Raw genomic sequence first — 17657 nt, 5'->3', positions numbered from 1 at the left:
TGAGAAAAATAATAGAGACAAACCAAATCTCTCTCAACATACAAATAGTAAATGAAAAAATACTATGAAGAATTAAAAACTATGAGGCTGATCTGTGAGGACAAACGTAGAAGAGTGCTAAGCTACGTCATTAAGTGAAAAAAACAAGTGACATACTATTTATAGGATAATCAGATAATCTCCTTTATGTTAAAAACAATCAATGGAAGAACTCCAAACTTTTTGCATAATATCTGCACCAATTTACATTCCTGCCAAGGGGTTCTTTTCCTCCACATTTTTGCCAACCCTTGTTATCTTGTCTTTGTGAACAGTCATTTTCATGGGTGTGAGATGATATCTCATTGTGGTTTTGACTTGCACTGTAATGATCAGTGCTGTTGAGCACGTTTTCCAGTACCTATTGGCCATTTGAATGTATTCTTTGGAAAATGTCCTTTGCCCATTTTTAATTGGATTTTTTTTTTGGTGGGGGGCGGGCTATTGAGCTGTATGTGGTCCTTATATATTTTGGGTATTAACCCCTTATCAGATATGTGATTTGCAAATATTTTCTCCCATTCCTTGGGTTGCCTTTTTCATTTTGTTGCTCTTTCCTTTTACTGTGCAGAAGCTTTTTAGTTTGATGTAGTTCCACTTATTTACTTTTACTTTTGTTGTTTTTGCTTTAATCAGTAAAACAGTTTGGAGTTCCTTCAAAAATTTAGAAATAGAACTACCATATGATCCAGCAATTCTACTTCTGGGTATATATCAGAAGGAAATAAAATCATTATCTCAAATTGAAAAAAAAAAGTTTGCAGTGTATAGAGGAAAGAAACAAGATGACTGTTATTAATAGATTGAATGCAGTATCAAAGATTCTTATAGAAAACAAACAATAGAGACAGACTGTAGGTTAGTGATTGCCAGGGCCTGAGGGGAGTGGGGAATGGAAATGATAAAAACATTCCAGGTTTAGAAAAGAGTGATTACTATATGAACAGTGAATGTATTACATACTTTTAAAAGATGACTTTCATGGTATGTGAACTAGTTCTTAATAAAAATTTAAAAAAAAATGTCGTCTATGCAATACGTCTGTGTTTGGGGTGAGGAGAATTAAAGAAGACATTTACTTCACCTGAAACTACATCTTTCAAACCTTGGCCACTCCTGGACTGAGACTCAACTGGAAAAAGCCTTAGAGAAATGGCCACATGTTAGCTCATAATGTACCCAATGCCCTGCGGGGCCCAAAGGATGCCCCTAGAAGCAGTGCTTAGATCAAAGAAATACTAATTATTTTTTATGTCATGTTCCAGCCTTTGGAAATGAATTCTCTTTGCAAGAGGAGTCACAAAAATCCAATCCAATAAAATCAACCAGCACTGAAACTTAATGTTGAAGCTATATTGGCTTTATTAATCTTAAAACACTTTCTCAAATAGACTCCTAGTTGGTGAAATGTTCCAGGTTTAAAAAAAAAAAAAAAAATCTCAGCAAATGAAACCTCATGAATAGCCCTTTTATGGGTAGTAAAGATTCAGGTTACAGTTTAACAAAGGACAAATATATTTTTAATAAAATAAATTTTTTATCTGTGTGTCTAATAGAAATGTCTAATACAAAAACAAATTAGAGGGAATACAAATCAAACAGATTTTATAACTCTAAATCAAGAGATTTAAAACTACTTAAAAAAAAAAAGACAACAACAGCAGAAAACCAAGAAACAGGCCTAAAAGGAAGTCACTTGTGCTAACCACACACGTTTAACAGTCTGTCTGAATTACTTGCTCAGCACTAGTGAAATAATCTGCCTAACAGACCCTCAGGGCTTCCCAGGTGGTGCTAGAGGGAAATAACCTGCCTGCTAAGCAGGAGACATAAGAGATGTGGGTTCAGTCCCTGGGTTAGGAAGATCCCTTGGAGGAGGAAATGTCAACCCACTCCAATATTCTTGCCTGGAGAATCCCATGGACAGAGGACTTTGGTGGGCTACAGCTCATGGGGTTGCAAAGGCTCAGACACTACTGAGCAACTCACACACACTTCCTCCAAAGGAAAAGAACCTTGCCTGAAGCAATCCACTCTTTGTTAGACATTTCCATCTTCCTCCACTTCTGCCTATAAGGCTTTTTTTTTTTTTTTTTTAAATTTTGTTCAGTTCCTTGAATTTCCTGTCTCCTAGATGGAATGTTGCTTGATTCATGAATCATTTAGTAAAACCAGTTAGATCTTTAATCAGCTGAAGTTTTTCTTTTTTATATGACATAGAGGCTTTGCTAAGAAGAGTCAACTAAATAGAAGGATGACTGTGTGTGCTCTGTATTTATGTCTAAATATCTCTGAGTAACCTAGGTTAGAATACAGACAGGGTACATTCAATTGCTTAAAGGTCATAATGGGGGATAAATAGGTGACAGAATACAGATTCTCTTATACACATACATCCCCACTTATACCATTATCTATAGAACTATTTACATGCAATTACCCTGAGCTGAGCTCACTAGATTCCTAGTTAGGCATGCAACCTTGGGACTTTATCATTCTCTAGAAATTAGACCAGTTCCTTTGGGTTCCTGCACCTAATTCCAATGTGTGTATGTGAAGGTGATCTCCCACACCACCAGTGTCTCTCTGGACATCAATGGGTGTCCTTACAATCCAACTGGATTCTGACACCTATCCGTCTGCTGGGAGACAGCATCAAATTCCACAGGTTAAGGATTTGGTCCTGCAAGACCGTCTCTCTGCCTGCCCACTTCAGATGCCAGTCATGAGTCCAGGCTGTTAACTGTGCATCTGACTACATGGCTTTATAAATCAGAAGTTCCTAATGACCTCCTCCTTTCGCTCAGTTAATGTGCTGGAGTGGTTCACAGAACTTAGAGAAACATTTTACTCATTAGGTTACCAATTTATCGTGAAAGGGTATGACTGAGGAAGAGCCAGATGGAAGAGACGCACAGGGTAAGCTATGTGGAAAGGCTGCACAACTTCCACGACCATGAATCAGACACTCTGCGGCCAAGACCGTGACTCTAGCCCAACACCCCCACCTGATAGCAACCTAGACCCTTTCCTTCTCCTTTTGAGTTTCTATGAAGGCGTCATTACACAGGCAGGATTGATTAAATCATCGACATCAGTGATCGATTCGACCTCCAGATCCTCTCCTCTGTCAGAAGTCACGGGGGTAAGACTGAAAGTTTCAGCCCTCTCTTCACTGGCAAGCTTGGTTCCCCTGGCAACCAGCCCCCATCCGGAGATGGGGTTCAGAACTCACCTCATTCACATAACAAAAGACTCTCTCACCACTTAGGAAATCCTAAGCTTTTAGGAACCCCATGACATTATTGGGATAAGGACCAAATATAAATTTATCCTTATAAATCACATTCTCACTGCCCCACAGCTCTATAGGGCCTCGTTATAGCTGGTTCCTTGATATCTGAATGGCATTTAGAGACAAGCCCCAGTTAAGGAGGGTCTAAACTATGCACTGCCTCTCACACACACACAAGAAAAATTAATTGAAAAAATTAAAAAAAAAAAAAGATTGCTTTTCAGATGCTTTGGGAAGGATTCCCAAACTGCCTTTCAATTTAAAACACTCTGACTTCTGGGACTAAGGCGAGAGGTTTTGTCTTTTATACAAAGTCTCCAAAGAACTTTCAAAATGTAACTCTGAAAATACTATGTCATATTGTACTATATGAGTGTGTGTGTGTGTGTGTGTATATATATATATATATGTCTATACATATATATATATATGTCTGTGTGTATGTGTGTGTATATTAATACAGATACACATTCCCAGTATATTGTGAAAAGAGGAGATATATTCGGGATTTACTGTGATTATTTATTTGCTATCAAAAATGTTTATCATTGTTTTGTTGCTCTTGTTTTATGCTAAACTCATAATGGTCCAAAGCAAGTTACTGCCACATTAAGAATATACGGCTCCTTCTTGCACACTAATGGCTGCCTAATCACCAGAAATCAACCCTGATTTATACTAATTCTCATCTCTACTGAATAATAGGCAAATTTAGCAATTATATGATAAATGACCAACAAATTAGATGACTGAATATGGAATATATATATATATATATATCTTATAAATATAAAAGCAGACCATTAAAAAAGCAATACCTGTTGGGTTACAGTTGATGGGGTTGCAGTCAAACATGACCGACTGACTAAGCATAGCATAGGGCATGCCTTCTCCTAAAGAGGTATGCCTTCACTGACGGTCTTCAGTACTCTCATCTCTGTGTATGAATCTTGATGGGAAAAGCCTAAGATGATCTAGGGACTACATACACTGAGATTTTCCATGATTTCTTCCAACTTAGTTTTTAGAACATTCCCTAAGTTTGAATGTTTCCTTAGTTTGCAGAAGAAATCTGCATCTAATATAAGTATCTTAATTCAAAGATCTTTAGGTAAAACTAAATTTAAATAATACATTTTAGCATAGGCATTAAAAAAAAAAAAACCTAATAGGAAAAAAATCAGTACCAGTGGTAGGTTCATAAAAGTAGAAATGTTTTATTAAAGGAATCATCAGTCATCATTTCATCAGAGATTTACAGTGATGCCACCTGGTCTATCTACTTTCTCTGATTTGTCTTTGTTAGCCTGACACTTAATTAAAAAAAAACAAAACAATAACAACAAAAAAACCCTCTTGTATTCCAAAGGGGTCTTCTAGAATTCAAGAGTTTTTGTTTACTCGGTCACAAAGAGTCAGACACAACTAAGCAACTAACACACACACACAAACACACACCACTGTACTATTTTACCATTTAATATTAGTATCACTAAATAGTATTACTATTTTAGATATTACTTCCTGATTTTTATTATAGCACCAGCAAAAATCACACTGTAACTAGCTTAAGGGTGGAATGAAAAAAAAGTGCTCTTAAGATACTGAATTTTAGAATGAATAATTAGCTATTTCCATTGTCATGTGAGTTAGAATTAATAACAAAGGAAAGGAAATGAAAGGTTGGAAGATTTTTTAAAGTTATTTTGTTGGTGTTTCTAATATAAAAAGCCCTGTCAAGTTTGTTTTTGCAATTTTTATCACGTAGAAGATGTCTTTTTACTCTGCATATTTTTTCAGTAATATATTTCTATACTAATTTTATTGCACAGTTAACTGACTTAGGAAGAAGGCAACTAAAAACCTACTCTTTAAAATGCAATTATTTAAGTTGAGGGTGTGGGAGTGTGTGAGTAAGTAGGCATTAGGACAATATTAGTGATTATTCCCGTTTTATTTGGCAATAAATCTAAAAGAAAATTATAAGATTAGCACACATACAACAATTACTTACAACACCACAGTTCTTCCTTATATTTTTCTTTCCAGCTCTTGCTTTAACCACAAAACAAAAGGAACATTTAGCTAAATGAAGATAATAAAGACATTTAAGAATTATGGAGTTAGAACAATGAATTTTCCTGTTTACCATTTGAAAATAAGTAATATCCCTATCAGTATAAAATCTAAAACTTTACTCTATAACTGAACCTTCCCCAAAATAGAATTGTGAGAGCATTCAAGGGCAGTGGGATACATTTTCCAACCTGCTTCACTGAGTGAACTTGACCTTCTAGGCAAGATCTTTATATTTGTTTCTGTAGAGAAAAGGAATATGAGCATTTTTTTTTCCTTGCTGTTTCCTTTCTGTAACATTTGAGGGGCCCGAGGCAATGTAGTTTATTCTCTCTTCTCTTAAGACAAGCTCCTTTTCCTGTTTTCTTTTAAGTAAAAATGTAAAGGTCAGGTTATCATTTCACAAAATGCTCCATTCTGCTGAGGCAATTTTAGCTCCTCTCACCATAATATGCTTTCACTAATTATTTCATAACTCATTTAAATGGGAGGCATTCTGGAAGAGAATTCATTGAAACAACTCCTCAAATAACTAATTATTTTTTTTTAAACTCAGGGGAATTTTAATTATAATGCCTGTGTTATTTAAAAGCAGAGTGCTACAATTTGCATCTTGAAACATCTATTGTAATAAGGAAGTAAAAAAAAAAATGCTCCTGAATGAAATAACAACTCAAGTAAACGCAATTTAGCTGGCCTTTTATTTTCTTGATTTTCAAGAAATAGAAAAAAAAAATGCAAATTTGGCCTGAATTACAAAACCACTTAACAAGATAAAAGATAACCAAAATCTTGCCCCTACAAAGATTATTTATAAGCTTATTTTAAAAATCACATATTCTCTCCATTTCAGGAAAGATTTATCTTGTGTTATTATTTAATATATAGTTATGATAGTGAAATCTTCTTATCTTAGAAGAAAACATCAAAATCATAGTGTTTTCCCATGCTGAAGAGAAAAAAAAAATCTTTCCTTTACCCTTCTGCTGCTAAGTCACTTCAGTCGTGTCTGACTCTGTGCAACCCCATAGACAGCAGCCCACCAGGCTTCCCTGTCCCTGGGATTCTCCAGGCAAGAACACTGGAGTGGTTTGCCATTTCCTTCTCCAGTGCATAAAAGTGAAAAGTGAAAGTGAAGTCGTTCAGTCGTGTCCGACTCTTTGACACCCCATGGACTGCAGCCTACCAGGCTCCTCTGTCCATGGGATTTTCCAGGCAAGAGTACTTGGAGTGGGGTGCCCATTGCCTTCCCCATTTACCCTTCTAGGTTCTTCTAAATGGTCTAAGAATTAAATTGACATAGGACAGATTAATAGGAGAACATAATAATTAATTTTGTACATATAAAAATCCCAGATACATGAGAATGTAAGAGAGCCCACATATATGAGAAGTTCAGAGATAGAAAAGCAAAATGTGGTACGTATTCCATCCTGAGCTAAGGAATGAGATACAAAGCAGGGCTTCCAAGGACAAGAGGGTCAGGCACAGGAATATGAAGAACAGACATTGGTAATAAGATATCTGTCCTGCCATGTAGATGGGGCCACTCAGATAAAATTTATCTCTGGTCATAACTCTTTTTCTGGGGAAAAAAAAACCCCAATTTAAATTCTTTCATTTGTTAAGAGACAGAGAGTACTCTCTCCACTGCTTTTGTGGTCCTTCAGTCGCTAAGCTGTGTCCGACTCTTTTCAACCCCATGGACTGCAGCACACCAGGCTTTCCTGTCCTTCACTATCTGCTTTGAGGTCAAAATAATCCATATGCTAAAAGTAACACATCTTGGGGAGGGCTGCTCTGAACCCCGACATCCATAAAGAATTGACATTTTCAAGGGAATAATTGGATAAATGAAATCTACTATTATTTTCCCCTTAGTTGCGACCCCAAGGACTGCAGCATGCCAGGCTTCCCTGTCCATCGCCAACTCCCAGAGCCTGCTCAAACTCATGTCCATCGAGTCGGTGATGCCATCCAACCACTTTATCCTGCCTTCAATCTTAGTTCATATTTTTGAGAGTTTCACTTATTAAAAAAATAAGTGACTGAATAAGTGGGAAACTATTCACAGTATCCTTAACCCTAGTTCTTACTATACAGCTCATGGAATTCTCCAGCCCAGAATACTGGAGTGGGTAGCCATTCCCTTCTCCAGGGGACCTTCCCAACGCAGGGATTGAACCCAGGTCTCCCACATTGCGGGCGGATTCTTTAACAGCTGAGCCACAAGGGAAGCCCAGTCCTTACAGTGAGAAGCAAAAGATAAGAGAATAAGTGTGTGCCAGTTAGACAATCTGAATTCTAGTCTCTGCCTGTAGACAGTTATTACCTCTTTTCAGGTTTTTCTCTGTCATTTTGGGTGTCTATATTTCAGAACTTTTTTGAGCATCATGAGGTAATGCATACAGATACATTGAGCAAAGAGTGAGGTATTTATTTAAAAAAGCAAGTCAATGGTTTCAATATTCAAGCTGTAAGTGCTTAAAAATGAACAAAAAAGGAATCTACCTGGGCACAAGTGCTCTATAATATATCCTGCAGTCAGTGTTTCCCCACACTGGGGAGGAGAGGATGGTCCCCATTCATCCCCAAGGGTGGGAATACAAGCAGAGGAAACACTTAAGTTCTGACTCACTGTAAAAGACCCTGATGCTGGGAAAGATTGAAGGCAGGAGGAGAAGGGGATGACAGAGGATAAAGTGGTTGGATGGCATCACCGACTCGACGGACATGAGTTTGAGCAGGCTCTGGGAGTTGGCGATGGACAGGGAAGCCTGGCATGCTGCAGTCCTTGGCATCGCAAAGAGTCGGACACGACTGATCAACTGAACTGAACTGAACTTCTCAGAGCCCTGCAGGAGAAGCGGATGGGCAAGTGGTCATGTGAATAGGTGGGTGATTTGGATGGTGGCTGTGTGGCGGTGGTGTAATTAGGAAAAATGAGTAAGATGGTTCTTTCAATGATTATTTGGAGGAGCTCCATAGTGATCTGGTTTTCTTACATATTGGCATTATTTATTCTTTTTTTTTTTTTTCTTGAAGGTGAGATTATGTTAAACTCTCAATCTAAACCAACTCCTGTAGACCCAGCTCAGGTGAACCTTTTTCAGTTGGAAGGGTATTAAGGAGGCTTGGTTGAGAAGATTGCCCTGTATGTTTTTTTTTTCCTCAAAAATGACAGCGGATATTGCTCGATCTAGACTCAATACAAATCACATTGGCTCCACTGATGTAATGGTAGATCAACTTTTGAAAAATGAATTTTGTAGTCAAACTGATTTTGGCACTGCGGGCCAACGAACAGCAGAGATTCAACCCTTCGGAAGCTCAATTCAGTCTTGCCAGTTGGTCTTTATGGACTGCAAAGGCAGATATCTGATCCAAGACGATATTATTTATGGCTTAGGTTTTGCAGCCTATATTACTCTCTTCCCTCCCCCCCAAATATGTTTTGCATCATCACATGGGAATACTGAAAGCTGTCATTTCCTAGTAGTAATAATTGTAATAACACAATAATAACCATTATTAAGTCTATATAATACCACTGCTGCTATTGAACAGGAATCTAGTCTGTACCATGGCTTTACATCTGAGATATTATTTGAAAGCATCACAGCCTTAAGAGATAGATTATTATTGTGTCTGTTTTACAGAGGAGAATCCATAGGCTCAGATAGCTGATAACCTATGGTACAGGAAAGACACGCCTGCCCAGATGTAAGCTCATCTTGAATGTTATAGGAAGAAATAAGGAAGCTGGCACACGCCTTCTATTTTCTCAAGTAGCCTATGAATATTCCGGTAGAGTCCATCTTCTAGTACTTAATTAACTTGTAGACCATTGAGATATCAATCAACTTGATATCAAACAATCAATGAAACTCTTACCATCAAGAGTAGGGACAACAAACAGGCAAATTTAACTAACCACATCAAGTTCAATAACAAACAAGAGGAAGAAGCAGCAAAGGAAGAAGATGCCACTGGCCAAAAATTCTCCATAGATGGTAGATAGTCCCACATCTTCATTGGTAAAACAAATATCTACTGAAAAGCTACTAAACATGTCCAGTGATTTTCTAGGTACTGAATGAAAAGAATAGGAGGAGAAGTTATATAAAGAAAGTCTGGCTCCGCCTCACTCTCCAAGTGCTCTCAATCTAAAGGCTCTATACAAGGCAGAGAAACACTGTACCATTTTAGATTAGAGCTAATTGGATACAAATACAATTCTCAAGTTTCAGCCAGCACTGGCCAAGTTGCTTTCAAACAGAGGTTTAATACCCCAGGCATTCCTTATTGATAGAACTCACAATTCCCAGAAATACTGACAGACAGTAGCCCCTAACGCTGAGATGTTGAATGGGCTGGTAGCATTTAACTTCTCTTTCTTACTCTGCCTTTCTCTCCAGCTAAGTGAGCATTCAGGGCTTAAAGAGCACTTGAGAAGTTACTAAAAAACAGAATGAATGGCGCATGGCAAGATCATTGCATAAAATGAGCTGATTGATTAAAGGCAGATTTCATTTGCCACATTTCTTTTTATCAAAAGACTTTGAGAAAGCAAAAATGGAAGAGAAGCATTCTATTAAATGGGCTCTACACAGCACCTGAGGGTAAGGAGCAGATTTTTTTTTTTTCTCATCTAAAGCAAAGCTACCTGTTACCTTTTAGGAGTGACTGGTTTATTGACTGCTAATGCTTTAAAAATGAGATTAAATCAGGCCCATGGTCTTTATTATGGGGAAGATATATTCCCCTTGTGCATTCCAGTGGTTCGGCAATCTTAACCTCAACAGACATAACATTGATGTATGCTGTGTTGCCAAACAGCAAGGTAAGTGTTTAAAATGCTGTGAACAGCCTTATTGCCTTGAAATGATACAATCTAATATGAGATTGTAACTCAGTGACTGAATCTGCCAGCCTATCCTTGTACGGAATATGAAAGTCAAAAGTCGAAGTCACTTTATTTTAATATCTCACAGGGAAGGGTTATTCTTCATCTTGCCATTGAAACAGAACATGCAAAACTGGATCTAGATCAAAGGAAACAGAAACCACAAATTTTCAGGATATTTTCATTAACAGCACGTATGTGTGTGCCTTTCAGAAGAGGCATCAAAACACCGGCCTGATTCATTCAAATTAGCAGAGCTACCTTGTATCGTGGGCTTCCCTTGTGGCTCAGCTGGTAAAGAATCTGCCTGCAAAAAATCCCTGGGTTGGGAAGATCACCTAGAGAAGGGAAAGGTTACCCACTCCAGTATTCTGGCCTGGAGAATTCCATGAACTATACAGTCCATGGGGTCGCAAAGAGTCGGACACGACTTTCACTTTCACCTTGTATTGTGGACAACTGACAGATGGAATCTTAGTGTTTGAAAAGTCTCAAATGTGGGAAAATCAAACTGTATGCTTTCTGCTTCATTTGGAGCACTCCAGGAAAGCAGGTTTGTTTTTTTTTTTTTTCCACGTATTTTTATTAGTTGGAGGCTAATTACTTTACAATATTGTTGTGGTTTTTGCCATACATTGACATGAATCAGCCATGGATTTACATGTGTTCCCCATCCTGATCCCCCCTCCCACCTCCCTCCCCATCCCATCCCTCTGGGTCTTCCCAGTGCACCAGCCCTGAGCACTTGTCTCATGCATCCAACCTGGGCTGGGGATCTGTTTCACCCTTGGTAGTATACTTGTTTCATTGCTGTTCTCTCAGAACATCCCACCCTCGCCTTCTCCCACAGAGTCCCAAAGTCTGTTTTGTACATCTATGTCTCTTTTTCTGTTTTGCATATTGGGTTATCATTACCATCTTTTTAAATTCCATATATATGCGTTAGTATACTGTATTGGTCTTTATCTTTCTGGCTTACTTCACTCTGTATAATGGGCTCCAGTTTCATCCATCTCATTAGAACTGATTCAAATGAATTCTTTTTAATGGCTGACTAATATTCCATTGTGTATATGTACTATAACTTCCTTATCCATTCGTCTGCTGATGGGCATCTAGGTTGCTTCCATGTCCTGGCTATTATAAACAGTGCTGCGATGAACATTGGGGTGCACATGTCTCTTTCAGATCTAGTTTCCTCGGTGTGTATGCCTAGGAGTGGTATTGCTGGGTCACTTGTAAAAGAATGAAACTAGAACACCTTCTAACACCATACACAAAAATAAACTCAAAATGGATTAAAGATCTAAATGTAAGACCAGAAACTATAAAACTCCTAGAGGAGAACATAGGCAAAACACTCTCCGACAGGAATCACAGCAGGATCCTCTATGACCCACCTCCCAGAATATTGGAAATAAAAGCAAAACTAAACAAATGGGATCTAATCAAACTTAAAAGCTTTTGCACAACAAAGGAAACTATAAGCAAGGTGAAAAGACAGCCCTCAGATTGGGAGAAAATAATAGCAAACGAAGCAACAGACAAAGGATTAATCTCAAAAATATACAAGCAGCTCCTGCAGCTCAATTCCAGAAAAATAAATGACCCAATCAAAAAATGGGCCAAAGAACTAAACAGACATTTCTCCAAAGAAGACATACAGGTGGCTAACAAACACATGAAAAGATGCTCAACATCACTCATTATCAGAGAAATGCAAATCAAAACCACAACGAGGTACCATTACACGCCAGTCAGGATGGCTGCTATCCAAAAGGAAAGCAGTTTTTAACTTAAACTTCAGCACTTGCTCCACTTTTCATCTGTATTATTACTTTTAAAAATATTTGGGCTATATTGCATGGTAGATGGGATCTTAAGTTCCCCGGCCAAGGACTGAACCCATGTCCTTACATAGGCAGCGTGGAGACTTAACCCCTGGACCTCCAGAGAAGTCCCTTACTTTTCTTTTTAATCAGTCATCATTAACATGGACTTTCAGTTCTCTCCACACTCTACGCTCTGTCAAATTTCAGCACCCATCCCTCAGAGACCCCAGGTGGCTGACAGCCTCAGTTTCCGTGATTAAGACGTCACCTCCCATGGCGCTTGAGTTAAAGGAGAGATTCTGTATCCATGCTTCAGTCTAGCATTGCTAAAGCAGGTGTTGGGCACGATCAGGTGCCCAACTATTGTAGCTTTACCTGGGACTGAAGGAGTTCTCAGGATACAGCACTTTCAAGTGCTAAAAGAAGGTCAGTCCGGGTTAGACCAGGATGGCTGACCACTGTATGATGAGGGAAGACCCTGCTTCCCGGGACATCTTTGCCCTAGGAGAGTCTGCTCTAACTAAATATGAAAGAGAGTCCTTAGTGGGGAAAAGAAGTCAGAAAAGAGTGGCAGGAGGCTGAATTTATGTACTCATTGTTTATCTATGAGATCTAATTTTTTTTATCATCCTCTGACAAAAATCCCCCTTTTTTTCCCCCAGATTTCTCACTGTGTTGCACCTTCACTAGAAGAGTACACGGGCAAGGGGTGGCCCTGCCTGATGGTCCGAGCACATCTTATTGCTGAAAATGAATCCTCATTAGTTTTCCTGGATATAGAAAAACCTGCAACCTGGGAAAGGAAACCAGTATAAATGACTACATTATGGCCTGTTCATGTCAGTGACTTAGAACTGACAATTAAGTTAGAAAGGAGCCCTTCAAACCTGTTAACCTACTTGAGGGTCTAAATTTATTTCAGGCTGGAGCCATTTGCCTTGTTTTGTGTCTAATATCAAAATTAAAAACAAAAACAAACAAAATCAAAACAGAACCAAAGCCCAACTTTTAGCTGAATCATTATTGAGATGAGTAAAAATTTAACTCCTCTCCCCACAGACCTCTTGTAAGAAATAATTATGAGCTGTCCTCTAACAAAAATAAATGGGGGTCCATGGACAGAGGAATGGATAAAGAAGATGTAGTACACACATACAAAGGAATATTACTTGGCCATTAAAAGGAATGAAATAAAAAAAAAATAAAAGGAATGAAATAATGACATTTGCAGCGACATGGATAGACTCAGAGATGTCACATTGAGTGAAGTAAGTCAGACAGAGAAGGAAAAATATCATATGACACCCCTTATATGTGGAATATAAAAAGAAATGACGCAAATGAAATGACCTACAAAATAGAAACAGACTCACAGACTTAAAGAGCAAACTTATAGTTGCTGGGTGGGGAAAGAGGGGGAGAGATAGTTAGGGAATTGGGATGGATATTTTCTCCCCCTTCGCTGTTCATCTGAAACTATCACAACATTTTTAATCAGCTATATCCCAATACAAAATAAAAAGCTTAAAAACAATAATAAAATACGTGGGGCAAAAAGCACTATCCATGGATTACAGAATATTCAGTACTGTTTCTCTCAAAGTCTGCAACACTTCAAAATACATATAAAAGAAAAACTTTTCATCTTATTATTCAGTTATTGAGTCAATATATTATCAAGTGTAAAGATATTTGGAAGCACTAATCAAATTTTTACTTTTCATTTAGAGATTTATATATTTTAGCCAACATAATTAAAATAAAATCCACGGCTCTAAAGGCAAGAAAAAACCCAAACAAGCAAGTACACACATACATACACATGCACAAACTCCAATTTTTCATCATTCAGTTCAGTTCAGTCGCTCAGTCATGTCCGACTCTTTGCGACCCCACTGACTGCAGCACACCAGGCCTCCCTGTCCATCACCAACTCCCGGAGTTTGCTCAAACTCATGTCCATCGAGTCGGTGATGCCATCCAATCATCTCATCTTCTGTTGTTTTCATCATTAGTCATTTTCATCATTTCATCATATGTCATTTTCATCATTAGTGACGTTGTAAGTGGAATTAATTAGGAAATTGTTTTTCTATTAATGAAAAGACCTCCCTTCAACCTAAGATTTGGATCAACCTGCAGGAAATTTTGTTTTGGAAAATCTCATAATGTCAGGTTAATAAGATTAACCTGATATTCTTCTACTATTTTCCAAGTTAATTCAGAGAAAAATTCAACCAAGACTATGAGGAAATAAGCATACAGGTTTTTACATTATTTTTTCCTTTTTCTTAAAAAAAATACATTGTTTCTGCAAAGATTAATCATTTCTTTTCAATCTCAAGAAGCGGGAGTAAAAAGAAGAGATGCAAAAGGAAGGGGAAAAAAAGGAAATATCCACTTACCTGCTACTGCAACTCTTGCTGTCCGGCTAACAATTGACCCAGCGTCCCCTAAAGACGCCTCACATTGGTAAAGTCCCTCGTCTGGCTTATGGTGCCTGGAGTGAAGTATGTTTTGGATCAACAGAGACCCATTTGGAAGTTGCTGCTTCCTTTCGTCCATTCCCAAGGCGAGGTGGATGCCGTCTTTCTTCCACTTGATGACGGGGACACCCCGGTCAGACTCGGCAGAGCAGTTTAGGAGGACATTCCCTCCGCGCATGGTGACTGCATCAGAGGGCTCCGACAGGAAGTGCAGCGATGTGAAGGACTTGATCTGGAAAGCTGGAAGGGGAAAGCACAGAGAAGTACGTTCACTTCTAAAAGATCTCACGAGGCAAGCCCTGGCCTTCACAAAACTCTTCTCAAACAATCTGGGTCTTTGAAAAACGTGTAAGAATATGTGAAACTTAAAAACAAAGGGGGACTTCATTCTTGATCCAGTGACTAAACCTTCACTTTCCAATGCAGGAGGTACCAGTACGCTCTCTGCTCAGGCAACTAAGATCCCACATGCTTTGGGGCCAAAAAACCAAAATGAAGCAAAAGCAATATTGTAACAAATTCAATAAAGACTTAAAAAGTAAATAAAATTAAGGATGTTGTATTAAAGAAGGGAAAAAGTGTCCAACTGAGATAACCACAATTAATGAAACTATTGGTCCCCAAATAAAAATATGAAAAATTAAGAATTTATAGAAATCTAGGCAAGGCTATCGGAGAAGGCAATGGCAACCCACTCCAGTACTCTTGCCTGGAAAATCCCATGGACAGAGGAGCCTGGTGGGCTGCAGTCCATGGGGTTCTGAAGAGTCAGATACGACTGAGCAACTTCAGTTTTACTTTTCACTTTCATGCATTGGAGAAGGAAATGGCAACCCACTCCAATGTTCTTGCCTGGAGAATCCCAGGGACAGGGGAGCCTGGTGGGCTGCCGTCTATGGGGTTGCACAAAGTCAGGCACAATTGATGCAACATAGCAGCAGCAGCAGCAGGCAAGTCTACCATCACATATCAATAAATACTTGAAAATTTAGGAGATTAATAAAATTTCCAAATCAAACTAGATATCTTAAAGCAGTAATGGTTAGTGATGGGGCAGCTAAGATTTGAGGGTATTTCTATATCCGTATTATGATTATACCATCCATTAAATTTTTAAAAATCCATTCAGACATGGTATTCCATTAATAACTATAACAGAAAAATAAACTCCAAACAGGTTGTGAAAAATTATTTAGAACAAAGCTCAGGTGAGTTTTAAATAGGTAAGAAATCCCACTTGCAGAAGCAATACACAATAAAGCTACCACCTAAAGTCACAAATCGCTGATCTAACTTCCATCCAAGTGTTGCTCACAAGCCAGGAAGACTAGGTGAATATTAAAGTTAGAATTATTTTTTTCATAATCATACATGAACATAAGAAATCAAGAGACAGAAGAGAAGGTTGTTTAAGAATCTATAGGTGGTAAAACAAGTAGTTAGTTTAAGTGCATTCTTTTCAGGACTGGTAACACAGCATTTAGCAAAATATTTGGTTGTTGAATCAAAGATGTGGACAAGGTTTTAGGAAGTCATTGGGGCTCACCCTTTGCTCTGAAAGGTGTATTCCTAAATCACTCAAGTTCAATTACTTTCTATTTCATTTTCAATAATCTCTGGGACTACAGGTTCTACAATATCCCTAGGTATCTTGTTTTAATATTGAATCATCCTTAGAGTCTTAACTAAGTTCTTGCTTCCATTTAATCTCATTTTGCTCTTGAATTACATTATGTAACAATGCAGAGAGAACACATCTTTGTAAGAAGAGCTCCTTGTTCTTTGGAGGAAGCATTTAATTTCTTTAAAAACATCACCTCCTCTAAGTTATGTTTTAGCTTCATTTCCCCCAGGACAATAATCATTAGCTTCCTTAATTTTTCTGTGATGAGAACAATTTTTGTTGTACTTTGTGAAAATGTTTCAGTTTTTTAATCATTTAAAAAGCAGGCATCGTTTTGAGAGAACAGCATTGAAACATGTATATTATCAAGGGTGAAACAGATCACCAGCCCAGGTTGGATGCATGAGACAAGTGCTCAGGGCTGGTGCACTGGGAAGACCCAGAGGGATGGGATGGGGAGGGAGGTGGGAGGGGGGATCAGGATGGGGAACACATGTAAATCCATGGCTGATTCATGTCAATGCATGGCAAAAACCACTACAATGTTGTAAAGTAATTAGCCTCCAACTAATAAAAATAAATGGGGGAAAAAAATAAAAAGCAGGCATCTAAATCCCTTATAATCAATATTTTGATAAAGGATGGACCCATACTAGCACCAATGGACAGACATAGTCTCAGCTTTGTATCCTTCATTTATCAGTGAAGATGAAGCTGGACAACGTCTTACTGTGTCTCCATGGTGTTATCTGCCATGCTCCTACAAACCTATTTTTTTCTGAACCTCACAGTCAAAATAAGTCTGTTACTTTACTTCTTCTGTCAAAATTTGCCCATCATTCATTGTCATACACTCATTTCAGCCAACTAGGTCATGACCCCAAAGAAAGCAGCTACAGGTTTGCTCAGATGAATATAAATTGTAAGGTAACAGTGAGCATTGTGTCAACCATAAATTATAATGGCAAAAATATCCCAAAAGGTACAGCCTGGTCCCCTCACTGTCCAGTACAATCATCCTGCCCTAGACTGTTTTAGTGGTACCAACATAATTATCACTCCCCATTCCTCTAGTGGAAAGCATTGGTATACTACAAGAGGAGTCTGGATATTTAATCCTTGGTCCTGGCTTTATTATTTATAGATGTGTGGCTCAAACAAGTCTTTTAAGTCTTCAGAAGCTCAGTTCCTTCTATGAAATGAGGGTGTTGAACTAGATGATCTTTAAAGTCAATATCCAGTTTGGAAACTTTCAGAAGTAGGATGGGTCAAAGATATTCATCAAATGAACACGGCTCTAAGCATACTGAGATGTCAACAGTGAACAGCAAGTGAGAGATACACCAAGGATGAGAAAGTAGAAACAAGTTCTAATGCCCTTAAATGTCAAGATATTTCA

General features: G+C 38.2%; 1 protein-coding gene across 5 annotated transcripts in view; it reads right to left on the bottom strand.

Annotated features, from left to right (window-relative positions):
- Positions 1-17657, bottom strand: part of DCC (DCC netrin 1 receptor) — a 1228196-nt gene that overhangs the window by 772837 nt on the left and 437702 nt on the right. For all 5 annotated transcript variants that reach the window (XM_043889644.1, XM_043889645.1, XM_043889647.1 and 2 more), the window contains exon 2: positions 14554-14874. In XM_043889644.1, the coding sequence (XP_043745579.1) occupies positions 14554-14874 (321 nt within the window). The remainder of the gene's footprint in view (positions 1-14553; positions 14875-17657) is intronic.

This window comes from Cervus elaphus, chromosome 27 (genome assembly GCF_910594005.1).
Source record: "Cervus elaphus chromosome 27, mCerEla1.1, whole genome shotgun sequence".
Classification (NCBI taxonomy): domain Eukaryota; kingdom Metazoa; phylum Chordata; class Mammalia; order Artiodactyla; family Cervidae; genus Cervus; species Cervus elaphus.
This window is presented reverse-complemented; position numbering and strand designations above follow the sequence as displayed.